The 20,025-nt window shown below is 36.8% G+C and overlaps 1 protein-coding gene across 1 annotated transcript in view; it reads left to right on the top strand.

The window, feature by feature from the left end:
• HMMR (hyaluronan mediated motility receptor) overlaps positions 1-19,734 on the top strand; it is a 28,983-nt gene extending 9,249 nt beyond the window's left edge. Inside the window, exons 5-18 of the mRNA XM_007454778.1 lie at positions 406-594; positions 1,627-1,713; positions 1,804-1,904; positions 3,838-3,912; positions 4,046-4,224; positions 4,695-4,843; positions 6,323-6,537; positions 9,381-9,497; positions 14,202-14,348; positions 14,595-14,747; positions 14,834-14,933; positions 15,962-16,138; positions 18,775-18,937; positions 19,715-19,734. Of these exons, the coding sequence (XP_007454840.1) occupies positions 406-594; positions 1,627-1,713; positions 1,804-1,904; positions 3,838-3,912; positions 4,046-4,224; positions 4,695-4,843; positions 6,323-6,537; positions 9,381-9,497; positions 14,202-14,348; positions 14,595-14,747; positions 14,834-14,933; positions 15,962-16,138; positions 18,775-18,937; positions 19,715-19,734 (1,872 nt within the window). The remainder of the gene's footprint in view (positions 1-405; positions 595-1,626; positions 1,714-1,803; positions 1,905-3,837; positions 3,913-4,045; positions 4,225-4,694; positions 4,844-6,322; positions 6,538-9,380; positions 9,498-14,201; positions 14,349-14,594; positions 14,748-14,833; positions 14,934-15,961; positions 16,139-18,774; positions 18,938-19,714) is intronic.
• The last annotated feature ends 291 nt before the right edge of the window (positions 19,735-20,025 follow it).

The following is a 20,025-nucleotide window of genomic DNA, read 5'->3' on the forward strand; positions in this document are numbered from 1 at the left end:
AATGATGGCTTGCTAATGCCTACCATATCCTACTCAGAAGCCCAGTTCTGCTTTCCCAGAAATGAAAAAGATATTTAGCATTTCAAGCTATAATTTGACTTCCTATAATTAGAACTAGAGTAAAGAAGACTTTTTATAGGTAGAAATACCTTAAAAGTGAATAAACAGTTAAATTACACCTAGAAGTTTGTGACAGTTCAAATCCTCTGTTGTTAAAATGCTTACAGTTTTTCAAGATTTGTCATAAAATAAATATGATTGCTTAAACAGCTAAGAATATCTAAGAGCATCATGTCACAATCAGAAGTTTGTCTAGAACTTTAATATTTTGATTATCAGTAGCATTTAGTGATTATGTTGGCAGTAATCAGTGAATTATTCATTCATCACCTTGTTTCTGTCCAGATTCGTGTTCTTGTGCAGGAACGTGGTGCTCAAAACAAGCGGATCCAGGATCTGGAAGCTGAGTTGGAGAAGATGGAAGCAAAGCTAAATGCTGCCGTCAGGGAAAAAACATCTCTCTCTGCAAGTAATGCTTCACTGGAAAAACAGCTTATTGAATTAACCAGGACTAATGAGCTACTAAAATCTAAGGTATTTGAACCTCATGATAATATTTACAATTGAATAAATAATAAACTTTTTTTTTTCTTATATAGCTGTTTGGGAATTTTAGGCCTAGATTAGTCATTTTCCTTCACTAAATGTACTTTAAATAATAAGCTGCTTCCAGTAAGAATTATTATTTCATCTTTTTTTATTTTGGTGCCTGGCACATAAGAGGTTATAAACAAAAAAGTTTACTTTTTGTTTTAATGTCTGACACTTTTTCACCTTCTTCAAAGTCACCCCCAATAAATAAGGCCACTAATAAATGTTGCAGAATTTACATCTAGAAGTATCTTTAAAGATCTTTCTCTGAAATAAATAATAGCATAATAGCAAGCTTCCATCTCAAATCCTTTTGGAAATATAGTGGGAAATGAATAATTGTGTGGACTAAATGTGTTCAATAGATAAATTGTATTTATCAATATTAATATACTAATGATCTTAAAGGACTTAACATGGTCGTCTTGCTTTTTTACAGAAGTAGAAGGAAGCTGTAAATCACTCTTCAGCTTAATAAGAGTCATTTATTCAGGACCTGTAATGTGCTGGGCTCTTTGATTACAAAGGGAGTAAGAATGCGTAAGAATTAAGCACGGGGAAGGGAGCAGATTCCTAGGCCCCACTCAGGGAGATTCTGATTTATTAGGCCTGCGATGGACCCTATAGTCTGCATATTTCAAAGTAGACCAAACAATGCAGATGCATTTTGTTAAGCAAACACACTTTACGAAATTCTCTCCAAGAAGCTTGTTTTAGAGCCACACAGTGGACTTTCTAGCATATACAGATAAACGACCACTGAAGCTGATTTCAAAAGTAGACCAGAAAGTCACATGAAGGAAAAGGAGAGACAAGAACAGTAGTAGTGTAAAACCAGTAATCGTGGCTCTTTTCTCTACCAGAGTATGTTGTAGGCAAATAATAGTCCCAATAATAGATAATCAATATTTAAGTGATTTTTTTACAGGACTTAATAGAAAATATTTCTCGATTTTTTATGTTCGTTATACTTAGTTTTCTGATGATAGTAACCAGAAGAATTTGAGAATTCTAAGCCTTGAGTTGATGAAACTTAGAAACAAAAGAGAAATAAAGATGAGGGTGAGTGATACCTTTGGTAAGTTTGCTGTGTTTGGAGTGGGGGATCTGAACAAGTTCTCATTTCCTAAAACAGATATTTCTGTTGTGTAGAGCATGATGGCTAAACAAGAAGGCATGGAGGTGAAGCTGCAGGTTACCCAGAAGAATCTCGAAGAGTCTCAGGAGAAAATAGCACAACTTGAGGGGAAACTGTGAGTGACTAAAAGGAAAGAGATTCCTTTGTATAACCAATTTGTGTGTGTGTGTGTGTGTGTGTGTGTGTGTAACCAATTTTTGATTTACCTTTCTTGGCTAGTTATTGTTTACTGAGACTTTAACCTTCCCTTCATACTTACCTCATTGCCTGCCTCTACTTGCCCTATTTCTCTTCCTAAGTGACAGTTGAGCCCTAATCATTCCCAAACATTTTATGCTGAAAGATGTATGAATGTATTACTTTTGTACATCTTCTATATCAATAATGAGGAAAGACTCATGGTCTTTCTAACAACATAATCTTATGGAGGTTGTAGTGAGACCAAAACTGAGAAGTATTGGTATAGGGAGCTGTGATGAATGCACAATCCTAGCCTTCTTTGTATTACTCAGCTGTAATTCATATACAGTAAAATGCACAGATCATAAGTATTCAGTTTAGTGACTTTTGACAATTGTATACACCTGTATAACCACCACCCAAATAAGGTAGAGAGTGTGGCCATCCCCTCAGAAAGTTCCTTCGTGCTCCTTCCTGCTCCCCTGTTCCTCCCCCATGGCTGCCCCCGTACCCCTGCAACCACTTTCTGACTTCTGTCATCGTAAATTAGTTTGCCCTTTTTGGGGACATTTATTACCACATGCATGCATATGTGTGTATATGTGGCTTCTTTTGTTTAAGATAATTTTTTGAGATTCAGCTGTACTGTTGGGTGTATTATAATTTGCTCCTTTCATTTCTGAGTAGTATTCCATTATATGAATATACCTCCATTTGTTTATTATTCTCCTATTGATCAATACTTGGGTTTCCAGTTTTTTACTATTATCAATAAGTCTACTATATATGCCTTTTTGTAGACACAGGCTTTTATTTCTCTGAGTAAATATCTAGGAGTGGAATTTCTGTGTCATAGGGTTGTATACATATAACATTTTTTAAAACACTCAAAGTGGTTTTGCTGTTTTACACTCCCACCTAACAATGTGTGATAGTTTCATCTGTTCCATATCTTCATCAACATTTGATGTTGTCATCTATTTGATTTTGGCCTTTCTAGTGGATGTGAAGTAGTATCTCATTTGTGATTTTATTTATTTATTTTAATTAATTTATTTTATTTATTCTTAGCTGCGTTGGGTCTTCACTGCTGCATGTAGACTTTTCTCTAGTTGCGGTGAGCGGGGGCTACTCTTCATAGCAGTGCACGGGCTTCTCATTGCTGTGGCTTCTCTGTTGCAGAGCACAGGCTCTAGGCGCATGGGCTTCAGTAGTTGTGGCGCGTGAGCTCAGTAGTTGTGGCGCACGGGCTTAGTTGCTCCGTGGCATGTGGGATCTTCCCGGACCAGGGCTCAAACCCATGTCCCCTGCATAGGCAGGTGGATTCTTAACCACTGCACCACCAGGGAAGTCCCTCGTTTGTGATTTTAATTTGTTGTTATTAATGTCGAGCATCTTTTTATGTGCTTACTAACCATTCATATATATCCTTTTGTAAGGTGTCTGTTTGTTGCTTGCCTGTTTCTCAAATTGTGGTGTTTGGAGGAGGTAAACACATAAGTAACTGAATATAAGGCAGCCTGGAACAAAGTCTTTGTGGCACACAAAATGCTATTTTGTATGTGTGGGGTGTGGGGAAGCTAGGAAAGCTACAGAAAAGATGATTTCTGTTACACTTGGAGTGTTGCAGAGGATGACTCTCATCATCATAACCCTTTTGTCAGAATATATTTGGAAAGCTTTCTTACTTAAAAATAAAAAACTTGAGCCTCCTATTTGCATATATTAAATTGTCAACTTGAAGGGTCACATAAGTGAATGGTTAGGAGTTTGGACTCCGGAGTCAGCCTACCTGAGATAACAGTATGATACAGAGTAAGCATTATGCGTGATTATTGTGTATATTAATATGTGCAATTTTTTTTTAGTATTTCAATAGAGAAAGAAAAGACTGATGAAAAATCTGAAACAGAAAAACTTTTAGAATACATCGAAGAAATAAGGTAATATGAAGAGTAGTTTTAAATTGGACTTTATTTTGTTGAACTGTGATGAATACATCATTTCATCTCTTTTCATTTAATGTTCCCTATGCTTAAATAGATGTGCTCTTCAACATAATTTGTTTTAATGCAGTTGTGCATCAGATCAAGTGGAAAAATACAAACTAGATATTGCCCAGTTAGAAGAAAATCTGAAAGAGAAGAATCATGAAGTTTTAAGCCTTAAGCAGTCTCTGGAGGAAAATGTTGCTATATTGTCTAAACAAGTAGAAGATGTGAATGCTAAATGCCTGCTGCTTGAAAAAGAAAAAGGTATTCCACTGTTTACAGTACCACTTTCTTTAGATAAGTACTACCAATGATATTTTTTAAAAGTACTGCTATGTTATAACAACTTTCTAAAATAATTATATAAACAACAAAAATTTTGTTCTATGTTTGGGAATTTTTGTCTTTTATGATATTTGTTATCTGTTTATTTCAATATATTTCTTGTCTTGATTGAAATATATATGGTTGTGCAGTTCTTGACTTCCCCATTGGGTGGCCATTTAAAATTGGTAGATACATAGAACTAGGTTTGGGTGTTTTATTATATAATATACATACTATTTTATATATAGTAATCATACCAACTTCAGAGTTATTTTTCCCCCCTTTGGAAATACTTGATCTCTGTTACATGCTACAAAGCAGTATAGTGGAATATTATGGGAATCTGGGTTTCTCAAAGTTAATATTACTATCTAATTACAGCATTGTTAATGTTCTCCCTTTTCTAGAAGACCTCATCAATAGGGACAGAGAACAGGATGAAAATCTAAACTCTGAGATACAAAACTTAAAAGAGAGGTCTGTTCTTGAACAACAGGAACATGAAGAGCTACAACAAAAAGTATTGCAAATTGATTCACTTCTGCAACAAGAGAAGGTAGTTTACTACAATATTTTAAAACGCTAGTGCTTCTTTTAGGTAATACATTTCCCTGTGTATCAGAAAACCTTTAAATTGTATATGTCCTTTGATCCAGCAATTCTACTTCTAGAATCTTATCCTGAGGAAATAATCGTGCCTATGCTGCATATTTAACTGCTGTTCACCACAGGGTTATTCATAATGTGAAAAAATTCAAGCAACAGTTGAAGCAAAATAAGGAAATTGTTTTAAAAAATTTTTCAGCACATTCTTGTGTTAGATTACTACATAGGCATTTACAGTTCTATGGTAAAAGAGTGTCTAATTAGACAAGAAAGGAAACTGACAGTTTTTTAAAATGCAGATTACATAAAGAACACTTTACATATCAATGAGGAAAAAAAGACAATTCACTAAAAAAAAAAAATAGGCATAGGATGGAAATTTATAATTCTTAGTAGTAGAAATTCAGATAGCTTTGGGACTTCCCTGGAGGACCAGTGATTAGGACTCCATGCTTCCACTGCAGGGGGCCCAGGTTCGATCCCTGGTCGGGGAAGTAGGATCCCACAAGCTACATGGTGCAGCCAAAAAATTTTAAAAATTAAAAAAAAAAAGAAATTCAAGTAGTCTGTAAACACGAGAAGATGCTCTACCTTAGTAGTAATCCCAGAAATAGAAATAATTTGTTTTTGTCACTTACAAGATTGGCACATATTAAAACATTTACTAATATGACACATTGGTGAGAGTTGGGCAAGCAGGCATTCACATGCACATGAAATATTGTATCGTTGGGCAATCTGCAACAACAAAGGAATTAAGTAGATCTGTATATATTGACTTGAAAAGATCTCAACTACTATTTTTATGATATTTTAAATGACCTTTACATACACAGTATATATCATTTACACTTTAAGTATATAAATATATAGAAAAAGACCATAAGGCATAGAATACCAAACTAGTGGTTATCTCTGGAATGGGAAAACTAAGGTTAGAATACGAGTAGGCAATTTTCATTTTATTTGTAATGTTAGAATTTTTTCACAAGTGATTTATTTGTATTTATTTATTCATATTTACTCATATAACATTAAAATATTTTATATAACATTGAAATCATAGTACTCTTTATATAAATCATATGAGAAAAATGATAAAAGTCAGTTGTAGATATGATTTTGGTTTTCTAAGTGTGTGTGTGTGTGTTTGTGTCTGTGTGTCTGTGTGTGTGTTGCGTAGGAAAAAAGACTGAAATAGCATTTACCATAATGTTAACAAAGTGTAGGATATAATCCATGATAAAATAAATATATCTCTCTATTTTTCAAGTTTCCTGGAGGCTGTTGAACTTAGTGTCCATACTTCATCATCTGTACTTCTTTTTTGCCCTTAGTAAAACCTCACAAATCATTCAGTTTAATTTAATTATTTATTAAATTTTCAAAAGCTTTCAAATTATTTTGATGGTTTTCTATTTGGATGCAGGAATTATCTTCTAGTCTTCAACAGAAGCTATGTTCTTTTCAAGAGGAAATGGTTAAAGAGAGGAATCTCTTTGAGGGAGAATTAAAGCAAGCACTGGATGAGCTAGATAAATTACAGCAAAAGGAGGAACAAGTTGAAAGCCTGGTCAAGCAATTGGAAGAAGAATCAGAATCTAGAGGTGAAGAACTCAAACTCATAGAAGAAAGGCTGAAAGGGTTTGTATTAATAGGACTTCATTTTTATATATGACTTCAGATGTTGACAAGTGTTTTCTAGTACATTCTCTCAGGATTCTCACACCAATCATGTGAGTGGTGAGGTTGGAATTATTTTACAAATAAGGGATAAACACAGACAGGTAAAGTACATGCACAGGATGTGCATATAAACAAGTATGACAGCCAAAGTCAGAAGCCATGCCCTTTCTTTATTTAAGGCCCAAGGTTTAACTAAACAGAGTTTTAATAACCAAAATTTTGTATTCCTATACTGCTCTTATATTTTCTAAAAATTATTGGACATTAGCATTACAATGATAACAGATTTAGAAAAATACCCAAAATAATAAGATTCCCACCCTTTAATAAGAAACATTTCCATTTTTTGTCCATATGTGCATCATAGTGTAAGTTATACTTTTAATTACCTCTTTTGAGGGAGCACAAACACTTCAGAAGTAACAGTCAAAAAGCACAATGGGAAAAAAACAACCAGAACTGGGAAACATTCCAAAATAAAAAATTTGTCATTAAAAGTAGAAAGCCTGGGGCTTCCCTGGTGGCGCAGTGGTTAGGAATCCGCCTGCCAGTGCAGGGGACATGGGTTCGAGCCCTGGTCCGGGAAGATCCCACATGCCATGGAGCAACTAAGCCTGTGAGCCACAACTACTGAGCCCACGTGCCACAACTACTGAAGCCCGGGCACATAGAGCCTGTGCTCTGCAACAAGAGAAGCCACCACAGTGAGAAGCCTGTGCACCTCAGCAAAGAGCAGCCCCCGCTTGCTGCAACCAGAGAGAGCCCACACGCAGTAACGAAGACCCAATGCAGCCAAAAATAAAATAAATAAATTTATAAAAAAATAAGTAAATAAATAACCTCAGTCTCCAAAGCCAGAAAGAGGAGGAGGACAATTTCAGGTAGACAAAGCTAGTGGGTTTAAAAATAAAAAAGTAGAAAGCCTAAGATCTCATGCTTTTTTTTTTTTTTAAACTCTTTATTCCATACTATTTTCATCACATTATAGGTCCTTCTCCACTACATTTATTTAAATGGATTGAGGGACTTCCCTGGTGGCGCAGTGGTTAAGAACCCACCTTCCAATGCAGGGGACAGGGGTTCGATCTCTGGTCAGGGTATTAGATTCCCACATGCGTGCTGCAACTAAGAATTCACATGCCACAACTAAGGATCTGCATGCCACAACTAACAAGCTGCAACAAAGGAGCCCACCTGCCACAACTAAGACCTGGCACAACCAAAATAAATAAATAAAATAAAAATTAAAAGTTTAAGTTGTTAAAAAAAAAAGAGAGAGCTAATAAATACAAAAGGTATAAAAACAAAATAAAACAAAAATATCTGGGTTGATTCTTGAGTTCAATTTGTGAATAAATATTTGAATCCTTGGGATTTCAGCAGTAAAACATTTTCTAGCAAGGAACCATGGACTAGACATAAAGCTACAGAATTGCCACTTATTTCACAAGTGTTTATCTATCTCTTATTAGGTACTTTTGTTATTAATCCCTTTTCTGTTTTCTTTTGTTACTGATTAAAAAAACACCAAAGTGTTTTATCTATGCTTGCATTTTGGGGAACACTACCAAAGTGTACTTAGGGGGATTGTTCTATACTGCAACCAGCCTCAGGGAACAGGTACTTTAAGAAACTTGAGTGGATGATGTCAGTTTAGGAAAAAAAGATGAGATAATCATTTATTCTAACTTAACGAACTCAGTCCAGAGGTCAGGAGATAAGGATTTTATTCCTAGATCTGTTAACTAGTTGTGTGATTCTGAGCAAGACAATCTTAATTTCTTTTATTTTCTGTTTTATTAGATATAAAATAAAAGAGTTTTACGAGATCATTTCTAAGGTTCTTTCCAGCCTGGAAATTTCAAGCTTAAGAGAAAAACTTAGAAGTTGACAACAATTCCTCTAGGGGGCAGGAAAGAGAATATTTTTATTATAAACCCTTTAGTACTAGTTGATTGCTTTTAGCTGTGGTATATATTTTTTAAACCCTATACTTATTACAGAATGAATTTGATCAACTATCTTGTCTCAGTGTCCAACTTAGTCTGTAAGTGAGTAATGCTTCTTACTTACAGTTTTTATTAGTTCTTTAAAAGATCTCTTATAAGCTCATATGCCTATCAAAAAAGTTGTATCACCATTGTGGTAATATGTAAGATTAATATTTTTTAAAATCTCTATAGATTTGTAGTATATATTTATAAAGATATCTTAAAAGCCATTCTGTCTATGCAAAATAGTCTACTAAATAAGTTGTTGAATCTTTGGATAATTAACAATTTATTATGTGGGTAATTGGTATAATCAGAATAAATCCACATAGTTCTGTAACTCTGTTTTCAAAAGAACTCTTAAAATGAAGTTAACTGTACCTAGTGTTCCTTAAATGTCTAAATGCAGAGAATTAAATTTTATTCAACCCTAGTGCTTTTTAACTGGTAATCCTTCACATTCTTTAGTTTTGGCTGCTATCAAGATTCTGTTTCAGAGTCTTTTTAATCTACTTTCTTCCAAAAAAGTGTTTAAACTACCTACCTAAGTATGTATGATATGAAACGATAAGTAAGTAAATTAGGATGAAAACAGAAGTAAAATAAAAGCAGGAAAGATAAAATGAAGCTGTATGTAAATGAACAGGCTATTAGATGTAGGTCATAAATTTAGGTCTAAGCTGCCAGTATCTGACATAAACATGAAGATATGGGATATATGATTCACAGTGTCAAAGGTAATCCTAGTCTCTTTCTGAGACTAATGATTTGCAGTTAACATTTTATCTTTTAACTGTTCCTTTTTCTTAGGAAAGAAGCTGAACTGGAGAAAAGTAACGCTGCTCACGCTCAGGCCACACTGCTTTTGCAGGAAAGGTATAACAGTACAGTGCAGAGCCTGAGAGATGTTACCACTCAATTTGAAAGGTATTTGTATGGGGAGACTGCACTCTCGAACATACATGAGCAAGGAGGGGTGTTTACGTAGGAACATCTGTCAACAAAACAATCACAAAAATAAAACAATTGGTATTACTTTAAATTCCATAGTGTCCAATCATAAATGGGCATTTAATGTTACCTCGTATCTTAGAATATATAGTAATTTCACTTTCCCACTACCCACTTCAAATTTCATGCATTCTCAGACCTTTGGCACTTCTGTCTGACTCTCCTGATGTCATCATTTTCCTCATGAAGAATCCAAACGCTTTTATTTCCTCTTTATCAAACCTGTAAACGCACCTGCATCTATGCTCATCCCGTCTTCCTCCCACTTATTACAGATGAAGTATCTAATTCCTTTAACCTTCAGTGACCTCATGCTATCATTTATCCCTTGTCTCATAATTTTTAGCCTTCTAGAATTTTTCAAGTCAATATTAAATCATGTTAATATGCTTTCATCTTTAAAATACATTTTTAAAAAGCTCTGTTTAACCCTCACTTCCTTCTGCAGTTATCCAATAACACCTGTCACTCCCAGCACCCTTCTTACCCCAAAATTCTACTCCTCTTCATAGCCTTTTTTTTTTTGGCCACGCAGTTTGTGAGATCTTAGTTCCCCCGACCAGGGATCGAACCCATGCCTCCTGCAATGGAAGCGTGGAGTCCCAACCAACCACTGGACCACCAGCGAATTCCCCCCATCTTCTTCTTTTTTTTCTTTTAATTTATTTTATTGAAATATAGTTGATTTACAGTGTTGTGTTAATTTCTGCTGTATTGCAAAGTGATTTAGTTATACATATATATATACATTCCTTTTCATATTCTTTTCCATTATGGCTTATCACAGGATATTGAATATAGTTCCCTGTGCTATACAGTAGGAGCTTGTTGTTGATCCATCCTATATATAATAGTTTGCATCTCATAGCCCATCTTCTTGATAGAAGATTATATACTGTATCCACTTCTTCACTTCCTATTTTTCTCACTTGTTATTTTCCCTTTTTTTGAAGTATATTTTGGAGGGGACTACAAATTGCAAAGGATAATACAACAAATACTGATATATCACACAGTCTCACACCAAGAGTATATTAATGTTAACATTTTTACTTATTGTATATACTTTATATAATTTGGGGGGAAGGGCTCTTCTTTTATCTATTTTAGTATGTTCAATAAATAGAAAAGATATACAATGTATACATAAATTATAAAGCATAAAGGTAAAGTTAACATGCATGAGCTCATAGAAGACAACCTACAGGCTAAAAGATTTTCAACCGCTTGGTATATATATGAGTTCTTCCACTATCCCATCTTCATGCCTTCATGCTTTCCTCCGACAGATAACACCATCTCAGAGTCTACATTGATTATTTCCTTGCTTTTTTTCCTGTGTATAATTTTATAGCATGTATATCCATATGAATAATATATTATCTAATTTTGTTTTTTCCTGAACTTCACCAAAAATGTCATGTAGTGTATGCCATATCCTGGGACTTGCCTTTTCACTCTGCGTTATGTATGTTTCTAGGATTGAATCACAGTGTTGCCAGTGTTCATTCATGGTCACTGTTATAGAATATTTGATTTTATCAATCTACCACTATTTATCCATTCTCAGTTTGGGCTTTTGGGTTGTTTCCCATTTCTTTCATTTTTTTAATAGTACTCTATGAATATTCTTGTGGTCTCCTAGTATACAAGTGTAAGAATTTATCTAAAGTAATATTTAAGTGAATGTTCAACCTTAAAATTTAATGCCCAATCACTTTACAAAATGGGTGTGAAAATCTACACTCCCACTAGTGATGTGTGAGTTCTCAATGATCTATCTCCCCTCCAAAACTTGTCAGACTTCATAAATTTTGCCAGTGTAATAAGTGTAAAAGAGCTTTTTCTTATGGATGATTTATCTTTCCTTTTCTGTAACAGGCTTGTATGTGACTTTTTTTCATTTCTCTCTCATTTCATTTCTTTTATTCGTTGATTTGTAGTTTTTATCAGTGATATGGGTTGCAAATATCTTCTTGCAAAGTGTGGCTTGTCTTTTCATTTTCTTTATGGTTTCTTCTTTTTTTTTTTAAAGCTTATGTCTCACTACCTCTTTTTTTATTAATTTTTATTTTGGGGGGGTAACATTTATATACAATATTGTATATGTTGTAGGTGTACAGTATCTTTTTCTGTCATACATATACATATATCTATTCATCTTTGGATTATCTTCCCATGTAGGTTATTACAGAGTGTTGATAGACCTCCTTGGTATACATAGGTCCTTGCTGATTATCTATTTTTTTCTTTATTTTTTTGGCTGCGTCGGATCTTAGGTGCAGCACGCAGGATCTTCATTGGGGCACGTGGGATCTTTCATTGCGGCATGCGGTCTTTTTGTTGCAGCACTCAGGCTTCTCTCTAGTTTAGTGTGCAGGTTTTCTCGCTCTAGTTGTGGCGCCCGGGCTACAGGGTGGATGGGCTCTATAGTTGTGGCGTGCGGGCTCCAGAGTGCGTGGGCTCTATAGTTTGCGGCACATGGGCTCTCTTGTTGAGGCATGCGACCTCAATAGTTGCGGCACTCGGGCTTAGTTGCCCCATGGCATATGGGATCTTAGTTCCCTGACCAAGGATCGAACCCGAGGCCCCTGCATTGGAAGGCGGATTCTTTACCACTGGACCATCAGGGAAGTGCCTATGGTTTCTTCTGATGAATAGAAATTCTTGATTTTAATGTGCTTAAGTTTACAAATTTTTATTGAACACTTTCACATCCAAAACTTCTTTCTATCCCAAGAACATAAAGATATTCACCTATTTTTTTTCTAAAAGTTCCAAAGTTTCACTTTTCATTTTTCCACCTAGAACTGATTTCTGTATGTGTAGTGATAAAGGGATAAAATTTACTTTTGTTTTCCCATATGGATAATCAATTGCCTAGTACCCATTCATTGACTAGTATCTTCTTTCCCCTGTGATCTGTTCCTACATCTGATATATTATGACATACATATATATATACACACACACATAATGTATGTGAGTATATATATTTTAATTATAATTTACGCATGTCAACATGAATATGAATTATATAAATTAAATATATATATAATTTTTAGTGCTATTCTCAACCCTGAAAAGCAATTTCCCTTCTTGCTATTTTAAAAAGTACTGCCTTAAGAAGTTTTCAACCATTCTATGATGTCACTCACCATCAGTATGCTAATAACATTAAAATTTATTTCTTCAAACCAGACCTATCCTTTCAGCTTCCTACCCATGTATCCAGCTTCCTACTTGACCTCTGCAAGTAGATATCTCACTATCGTCTAACATTAACCTGACCAAAACAGCTCTTGATCTCCTTTCTATCTCTTTCTCCCTCTAGTTTCTCATTCTTGTTGAGCCCAGTCAGTGATATCTCCATCTTCCGAGCTTCTCGTTCCATAAATCTTAGAGTCATCTTGATCATTTTCTCTCCCCTTCTCCCAACATCCAATCTATTTCTTGAATTTTTCAATTCTGCCTCCAAAAGAGAGCTCATATCTTACCATTGCCAACTCCTTGGTTCAAGATTCTTTTACCACTCACCTGGGCTGAAAAATAATTGTCTTCTAGTTAATCCTCCAGTTTAGCATTCCTGCCCCTTCCCCAGTCAGTTCTCCACGTGTCTCTAGAATAATCTACACACTTACTTAGAGACCTTTGAAGTCTCTCCTTTATCCCTCAGGTAAACCCACTCACTGTGCCCCACCAGTGATGACTGGCCTCATGCCTCTTGCTTCTGCCCCTGCCTCTCTTGTTCATTAGACCTCAGTCCCAGCTCTTTATGGACTGTGTTCTACCTGTCTCTGAGCACATATGCATCTTTTCCCTCTGAAATACTTGTCCCCAACTGGCTAGCTAAATCCTTCCTGTCCATCATGTCTCAGCTTAACTGTAAATTCCTCAGAAAGGCTTTTTCCATTTCTATCAGCTAATCAGCTAAGGTGTTCTGTAGTTTTCCTTCAAAACACTTACTACAAATTTAATTATATATATTTATTTTTCCATTTTTTTTTTTTTCGCAAAGACCTGTGGGGGCTTTTTTTCCCTCTCTTACCCACAGGATGATAAAGTCTGTGACAATAGGTGGAAGGATGTGTGGGCTTTTTGTTTGGGGATAATTTCAATGTTTGGTAGTTGATTTCTTTGCATCTCTAGGCCTAGTTTCCGCACATAGTAGGCACTTGACTCTTTAAATGAACAGCATGTGTCATATAAGTTCATATAAGTACTGACTTCAAAACATTGAATTCTTACCTATGCAAATGCAAAAATAGATAAGATTTTATTTGTTTTACCTAAAAGCAGCAGTTGCCAACCTTTTTGGCACCAGGGACTGGTTTCATGGAAGACAGTTTTTCCATGGGGTTGGGACTGGGAGGGGCGGGGCTGTGGTTCAGGCAGTAATGCCAGTGATGGGGAGCGGCAGATGAAGCTTAACTTGCCCGCCCGCAGCTCACCTCCTGCTGTGCAGCCCTGTTCCTAATAGGCTGCAGACCACTACCGGTCCACGGGCCAGGGGTTGGGGACCCCTGCCTAAAAGTGCATAAAATATAAGCTAATCAGCTATAGGTTTTTCATGCATACAGCAGTTAGAAAAATCCTTTAACCTTTTTTCTTTTTTATAAGCTATAAAGCATCAGCAGCAAGTGAGATAGAAGATCTTAAGGTGGAGAACATGTCACTTCACGAAAAAGTGGCCAAGGCTGAGAAAAGTGCAGAGGATGTTCAGCATGAGATATTGGCAACTGAGAATGCAAATCAAGAATACGCAAGGTATTGGGGAAAAATAAAACCTGGCGACACCTGTGACCTGAGAACCATTAAGACAATTTAATGTTGTTGAAAGCCAGCTACTAAGTGATGCAGGAAACTGTAGTCCCATGGCTTGCTTTGTGTGATCTTCAATTGCAAATTAAGAATTTACACAGTTAAAAAAGTACAATTCTTGATAGTTGCTTGAGTTAAAAAAACTAAAATGGCTGTAAATTGTTTAGTGGACTCTTCTCTCTCAAACCCAAGGATGCTTCTAGATCTGCAGACCAAATCAGCACTTAAAGAAGCAGAAGTTAAAGAAATCACAGTTTCTTCTCTTAAAAAAATAACTGATTTGCAGAACCAACTCAAGCAACAAGGCGAAGACTTTAAGAAACAACTGGAAAAGGGAGAAGCAAGGTAATTTAGGTTTAGAACCGAAATGCCATGTGTCTCAGTTATTTTTTCTAGTATACTGTGGTTTAAAATTTAATTTTCCCTTACAGAAAAGCTGGAAAAGAAAAATCAATGGCAGAATTAACTGAGGAAATGAATAAGTGGCATCTCCTCTATGAAGAATTATATAATAAAACAAAACCTTTTCAGGTCTGTCAATTAGGACTTAGCTTACTTGTATTTAAGAATTCATGTTGTTCCCTGTCAGTCATGAAAGTGACATGGTTCTTCTGAAAGATCATTTTGCTGTGCATTTACAGTAACAATTTAACTTCCTATTTTAAAAAGCCTATAAATTTTATTGCATTATTATGCATTCTTTTTTTTTTTTGGCTGCCTTGGGTCTTCGTTGCTGCGTGTGCGCTTTCTCTAGTTATGGTGAGCGGGGGCTACTCTTCATTGCAGTATGCATGCTTCTCATTGTGGTGGCTTCTCTTGTTGCGGACCACGGGCTCTAGGTGAGTGGGCTTCAGTAGTTGCAGCATGCGAGCTTAGTAGTTGTGGCATGCAGGCCCTAGAGCACGCAGACTTCAGTAGTTGTGGCATGTGGGCCCACGCACCTAGAGCCCATGCTTCTCAGCAAGAGAAACCACCGCAAAGAAGAGCAGCCCCTGCTCGCCGCAACTAGAGAAAGCCCGTGTGTAGCAACGAAGACCCAAGGCAGCCAAAACTAAAAATAAAAATTTAAAAATTACCTTTTAATAAGCTTCTTAAAGTTAATAGCTTAGAAGGCTCTCCTGATGTGAACTTTTGATAATTAAGCTATGTAAATTTGTGACACTTACTTTGTTATGATTTTTCTCAGTGTTTATCTAATATGCTGATCGTAAAAGGATAAATGCTAATCTTGGTAGTTAAATAGAGTCAGAAGACAGTATTAGTTATAATGGGGTGATGTGGCTGATACAGATTAGGCTGGCTAGCAGGGCTTCTTTCCTCATTTCTTTCCCTCTGTTTTAATAATGATCTTTGAAATGAAAAACAACTTTTTTAAAAAAGAGTCAATTTAGAAAAAAAAAAGTCAATTTGTGGAGAACCCTAAGAGTAAGTCAGCATAATCTTTTTTTTGTCTTTTGCCTTTTTATTTTCTTTCACTTTAGTTGTACTTATAGTTTATATGAGTCAAGTAAGATTTAACAGTTTTAAATCTTAACTTTATAAAAAAATATATTTTTCAGCTACAACTGGATGCATTTGAAGCAGAGAAACAGGCTTTGTTGAATGAACATGGTGCAGCTCAGGAGCAGCTAAATAAACTAAGAGATTCGTATGCTAAATTATTGGGTCATCAGAATCTGAAGCAAAAAATCAAGCATGTTGTGAAATTGAAAGATGAAAATAGCCAACTCAAATCGGTTTGTAAAATCACATTTAGTTCTGCTGATATTGATATTGGGGTGCGGTGGGTTTTATTTTATTAGGGTAGTGCTGACCTCATAAAATGAGCTGGGAAGTGTTTCATCCTTTCCGTTTTTTTGGAATAGTTTGTGAATAACTGGTATTAATTCTTTATTGAATGTGTAGTAGAATTCAGTGGTAAAGTCATCTGGACCTGGGCTTTTCTTTGTGGGTGGTTTTTTGATTGCTAGTTTAATCTATTTGCTTATTAGAGGTCTATCAGATTGACTGTTTCTTTTTGAGACAGTTTCAGGAGTTTGTGGATTTCTTGGAATTTGTTCATTTCATTTTAGTTATTTGATTTGTTGGTATACAGTTGTTCATAATATTCCCTTACAATCCTTTTTATTTTAGTAATATCAGTAGTAATGTCCCCTCTTTCATTTCTGATTCTAGCAATTTGAGTATACTCCCTTTTTTTAGTTCCTTTACTTCTGCGAACATATTTATAATGGCTTTAAAATCTTTTTTGGATAAATTCAATATCTGATTACTCTCTTGGACAGTTTTTGTTGCCTGCTTTTTCCCAGTATATAGGTCATGCTTTCCTGTTTGCATACTTTGTAATTTTTTGTTGGAAAATGGATGTTTTAGATAAGATGTGGTAGCACCTCTGGGTACTGCTATCCCTTTCCAGGTATGTTGTTATTTCTTATTTAGTGAAGTCTATTCCTCCTCCCCAGCCCCAGTAGTTTGTGCCTCTGATGTTGCTACTGAGGAAGGTTCAGTTTGGGGTGTGCCCACAGTCACCCTGAGATGACTTTGGTTTTGGTAAGGCTGTCTTCCTCTCTCCCCAAACACTCATAGCTGCTGGCTTATCCCTCTGTTATTTTCAACAATGCCCTGGGGCATAATAAGTTGCTGTACAGACTAATCCAGTCTAATTCTGGCTCCTTTGTTGGAATTGTGTCTTAGGTCAGTACTCCAGGAGGGCTCCTCTCTCTCCTCTCATTCAGCAGTTCTCCTCTACAAAGCAGACAGCCTACCATTTAGCCTACATTTTTTTTTTTTTTTTTTTTGGTACCTCAGTAGTTGTGGTTTGCAGGCTCTAGAGCTCTAGAGCTCAGGCTCAGTAGTTGCTCCGCGGCATGTGGGATATTCCTGGACCAGGGCTCAAACCTGTGTCCCCTGCATTGGCAGGCGGACTTTTAACCACTGCGCCACCAGGGAAGTCTTAGCCTACATTTTGAATCACTTTCCAATTCCCTTGCACCACAAACTCTACTATTCTATTTTTTTTTTTTTTTTTTTGGCTGCATTGGGTCTTCATTGCTGCGCACAGGCTTTCTCTAGTTGCGGCAAACAGGGGCTACTCTTCGTTGCAGTTCATGGGCTTCTTATTGTGGTGGCTTCTCTTGTTGCAGAGCACGGGCTCTAGACGCATGGCCTTCAGTAGTTGTGGCACACGGGCTCAGTAGTTGTGGCTCACGGGCTCTAGAGCACAGGCTCAGTAGTTGTGGCACACAGGCTTAGTTGCTCTGCGGCACGTGGGATCTTCCCGGACCAGGGCTCGAACCCGTGTCCCTACGTTGGCAGGTGGATTCTTAACCACTGCGCCACCAGGGAAGTCCCTCTACTGTTCTTGAGAGCACCCTTCAGCTTGAACTTCTCTAAGCTCTGTTGCAAGTGAAGTCAGTTCCTTTGGGAATAAATTAGGAGCTCTGTATTTTATAGCCTGCTTCTCCCACCAGGCAAAATTTCTCAGCCCAGGCTTCAGAGCTGGATTTGCGGACAATGGCAAGCTTTTCTCTGAATGACACCTCTGTCCCAGTAGCTAGATGCTCTGTAGACTTGGGGGGAGAGAGAGATGGGGAGCACCCTGAGGTTCTCTCACCTTGCCTCTCTTGGTTTGAAACCATTGTCTCATGAGCCAGGGAAAGGGTGATCAGGGTCTCAGTATTTTCAGCACTCTGCACCTGAGATAAGGCCTCCATTCCTTGGAAGAAAAGACCCCCCACCTCTCAACAACATTTGCTGTGGTTCACAGCAACAGGTAGCTGGGGGGCAAGATGAGAGATGCTGATGTCCTGCTCCTCCTGGCAGGAAAAGCCTCTGACTGGGAGCTAGGGGAAGAGGGAGCCCTATGCACTTGGCTGCAAGGGTCTGATGTAAACTCTTTGCTTCTCTAAGCAGGGATTGGAGAGAAAGGGAACAGGACTGGTTCAAACACAATAGGCCGCTGCCTTTTTTAACCACCTTTTTGTGGATCTGCTTGAATAAATATTTCTTCACTTGCTCTTTTACCTTAAGACCATTTTCAGAGGCTTTAATTGGTTGCCTTTTTATAATTTTTTATATCACTAGGGAACAGGTCAGCAGAGCTTCTCATGCTATCATGCTTGTAGTGGATCTCAGCATTTAATTTGGTGTTGAACTTTTATCAGAAACATAGCTTTGTACCTGTAGAGGGACAAGAAGATTTAAATGACTTGTCTTCTTTGTCTCAGCTGTTCAAAGTCGTTTTGTAATTTATAGTCTGAAAGCCTATATCTAGTAGGCTTTTGCCATTAAGTTTCGAAAAATGAACAACTTTGGAATTGTTGGTAACATTATCTTCAATAATTATTTATTGACTGTATTTTTTCTTATATAGGAGGTGTCAAAACTCCGCGCTCAACTTGCTAAAAGAAAACAACATGAAACAAAACTTCAGGAGGAGTTGAATAAAGTTCTGGGTATCAAGCACTTTCATCCTTCAGAGGCTTTTCTTCATGAAAGTAAAGAAAATTTTGTTCTCAAAACCCCGCTAAAAGAAGGTAAGAAATGAGTAAATGTCCATAAGTCTCATCTTCCTTTGGATTTCCTTTCACAGCATTGAGCAAGTTATCCATCTTTGTGAACATTTGTTAACAGTTTCTGATATAAAAGAAATTCTTACTGAGATTTTTTTGTATAAAATGCCTTTTCTTTCCTGCTTCCATACTCTCTATTCTCCATTTGTTCAAATCCCATCTGTCCTTCAAGCCCAGCTCAAGTTATATCTTCCTTGGAACCTTGTCTGACTTTTTTGCTCCTACCCACCCCCTACCAGAGTTAATCCCTCTATCATACCCTTGGCATTTTTTTTTTTTTTGCGGTACGCGGGCCTCTCACTGTTGTGGCCTCTCCCGTTGCGGAGCACTGGCTCCGGACGCACAGGCTCAGCGGCCATGGCCCACGGGCCCAGCCGCTCCGCGGCACGTGGGATCTTCCGGAACCGGGGCACAAACCCGTGTCCCCTGCATCAGCAGGCGGACTCTCAACCACTGCGCCACCAGGGAAGCCCACCCTTGGCATTTTTAACCTAAATGTCCAATTTGTAATTTTGAAGAAGTAGATTTTCCTTCCTTCTTGAGTACAAATCTCTGTATCTTTGACAGTAAACTGAAATTGGCTGAAATAGTGAATGAAGAAATATACATAAAGTTATGCTAAAGAGCACATGCATTGCTTCATTGGCCTTAGAGAAGATAGAAGGTGCCTGTTTTTAGTTCATGACTGTTGAATTCATTTTAATTTAGAAAACTAACACTGCTGTTTAATACTCCTTTCAGGCAATACAAACTGCTCCTGAGCTCTTAATGGAGTTTCAAGAATCATGCAAGTAAACATCTGAAAAGCCTGTTGAAGATTATTTCATTCTTATTATTTTTATTGTTATTGTTGCTACTTTTGTTGTTATAATTGTTTGTAATGAATATTTTTAAATCTCGTATTTAATATTAACTTCCTGTCCTTACATATGTGAAAGGAAGTTCAGAATTTTTACATTTACTAAATGTCTCTGACATTTTCGTTTCTATTGTCAGTACTTCCTCCTTGATGCTCACCCTTATTACCTCATTCTAAACCTTCTGACAGGCTT

The sequence above is a fragment of the Lipotes vexillifer genome, unplaced genomic scaffold, assembly GCF_000442215.2.
Source record: "Lipotes vexillifer unplaced genomic scaffold, Lipotes_vexillifer_v1.1 scaffold497, whole genome shotgun sequence".
Taxonomy (NCBI): Eukaryota; Metazoa; Chordata; class Mammalia; order Artiodactyla; family Lipotidae; genus Lipotes; species Lipotes vexillifer.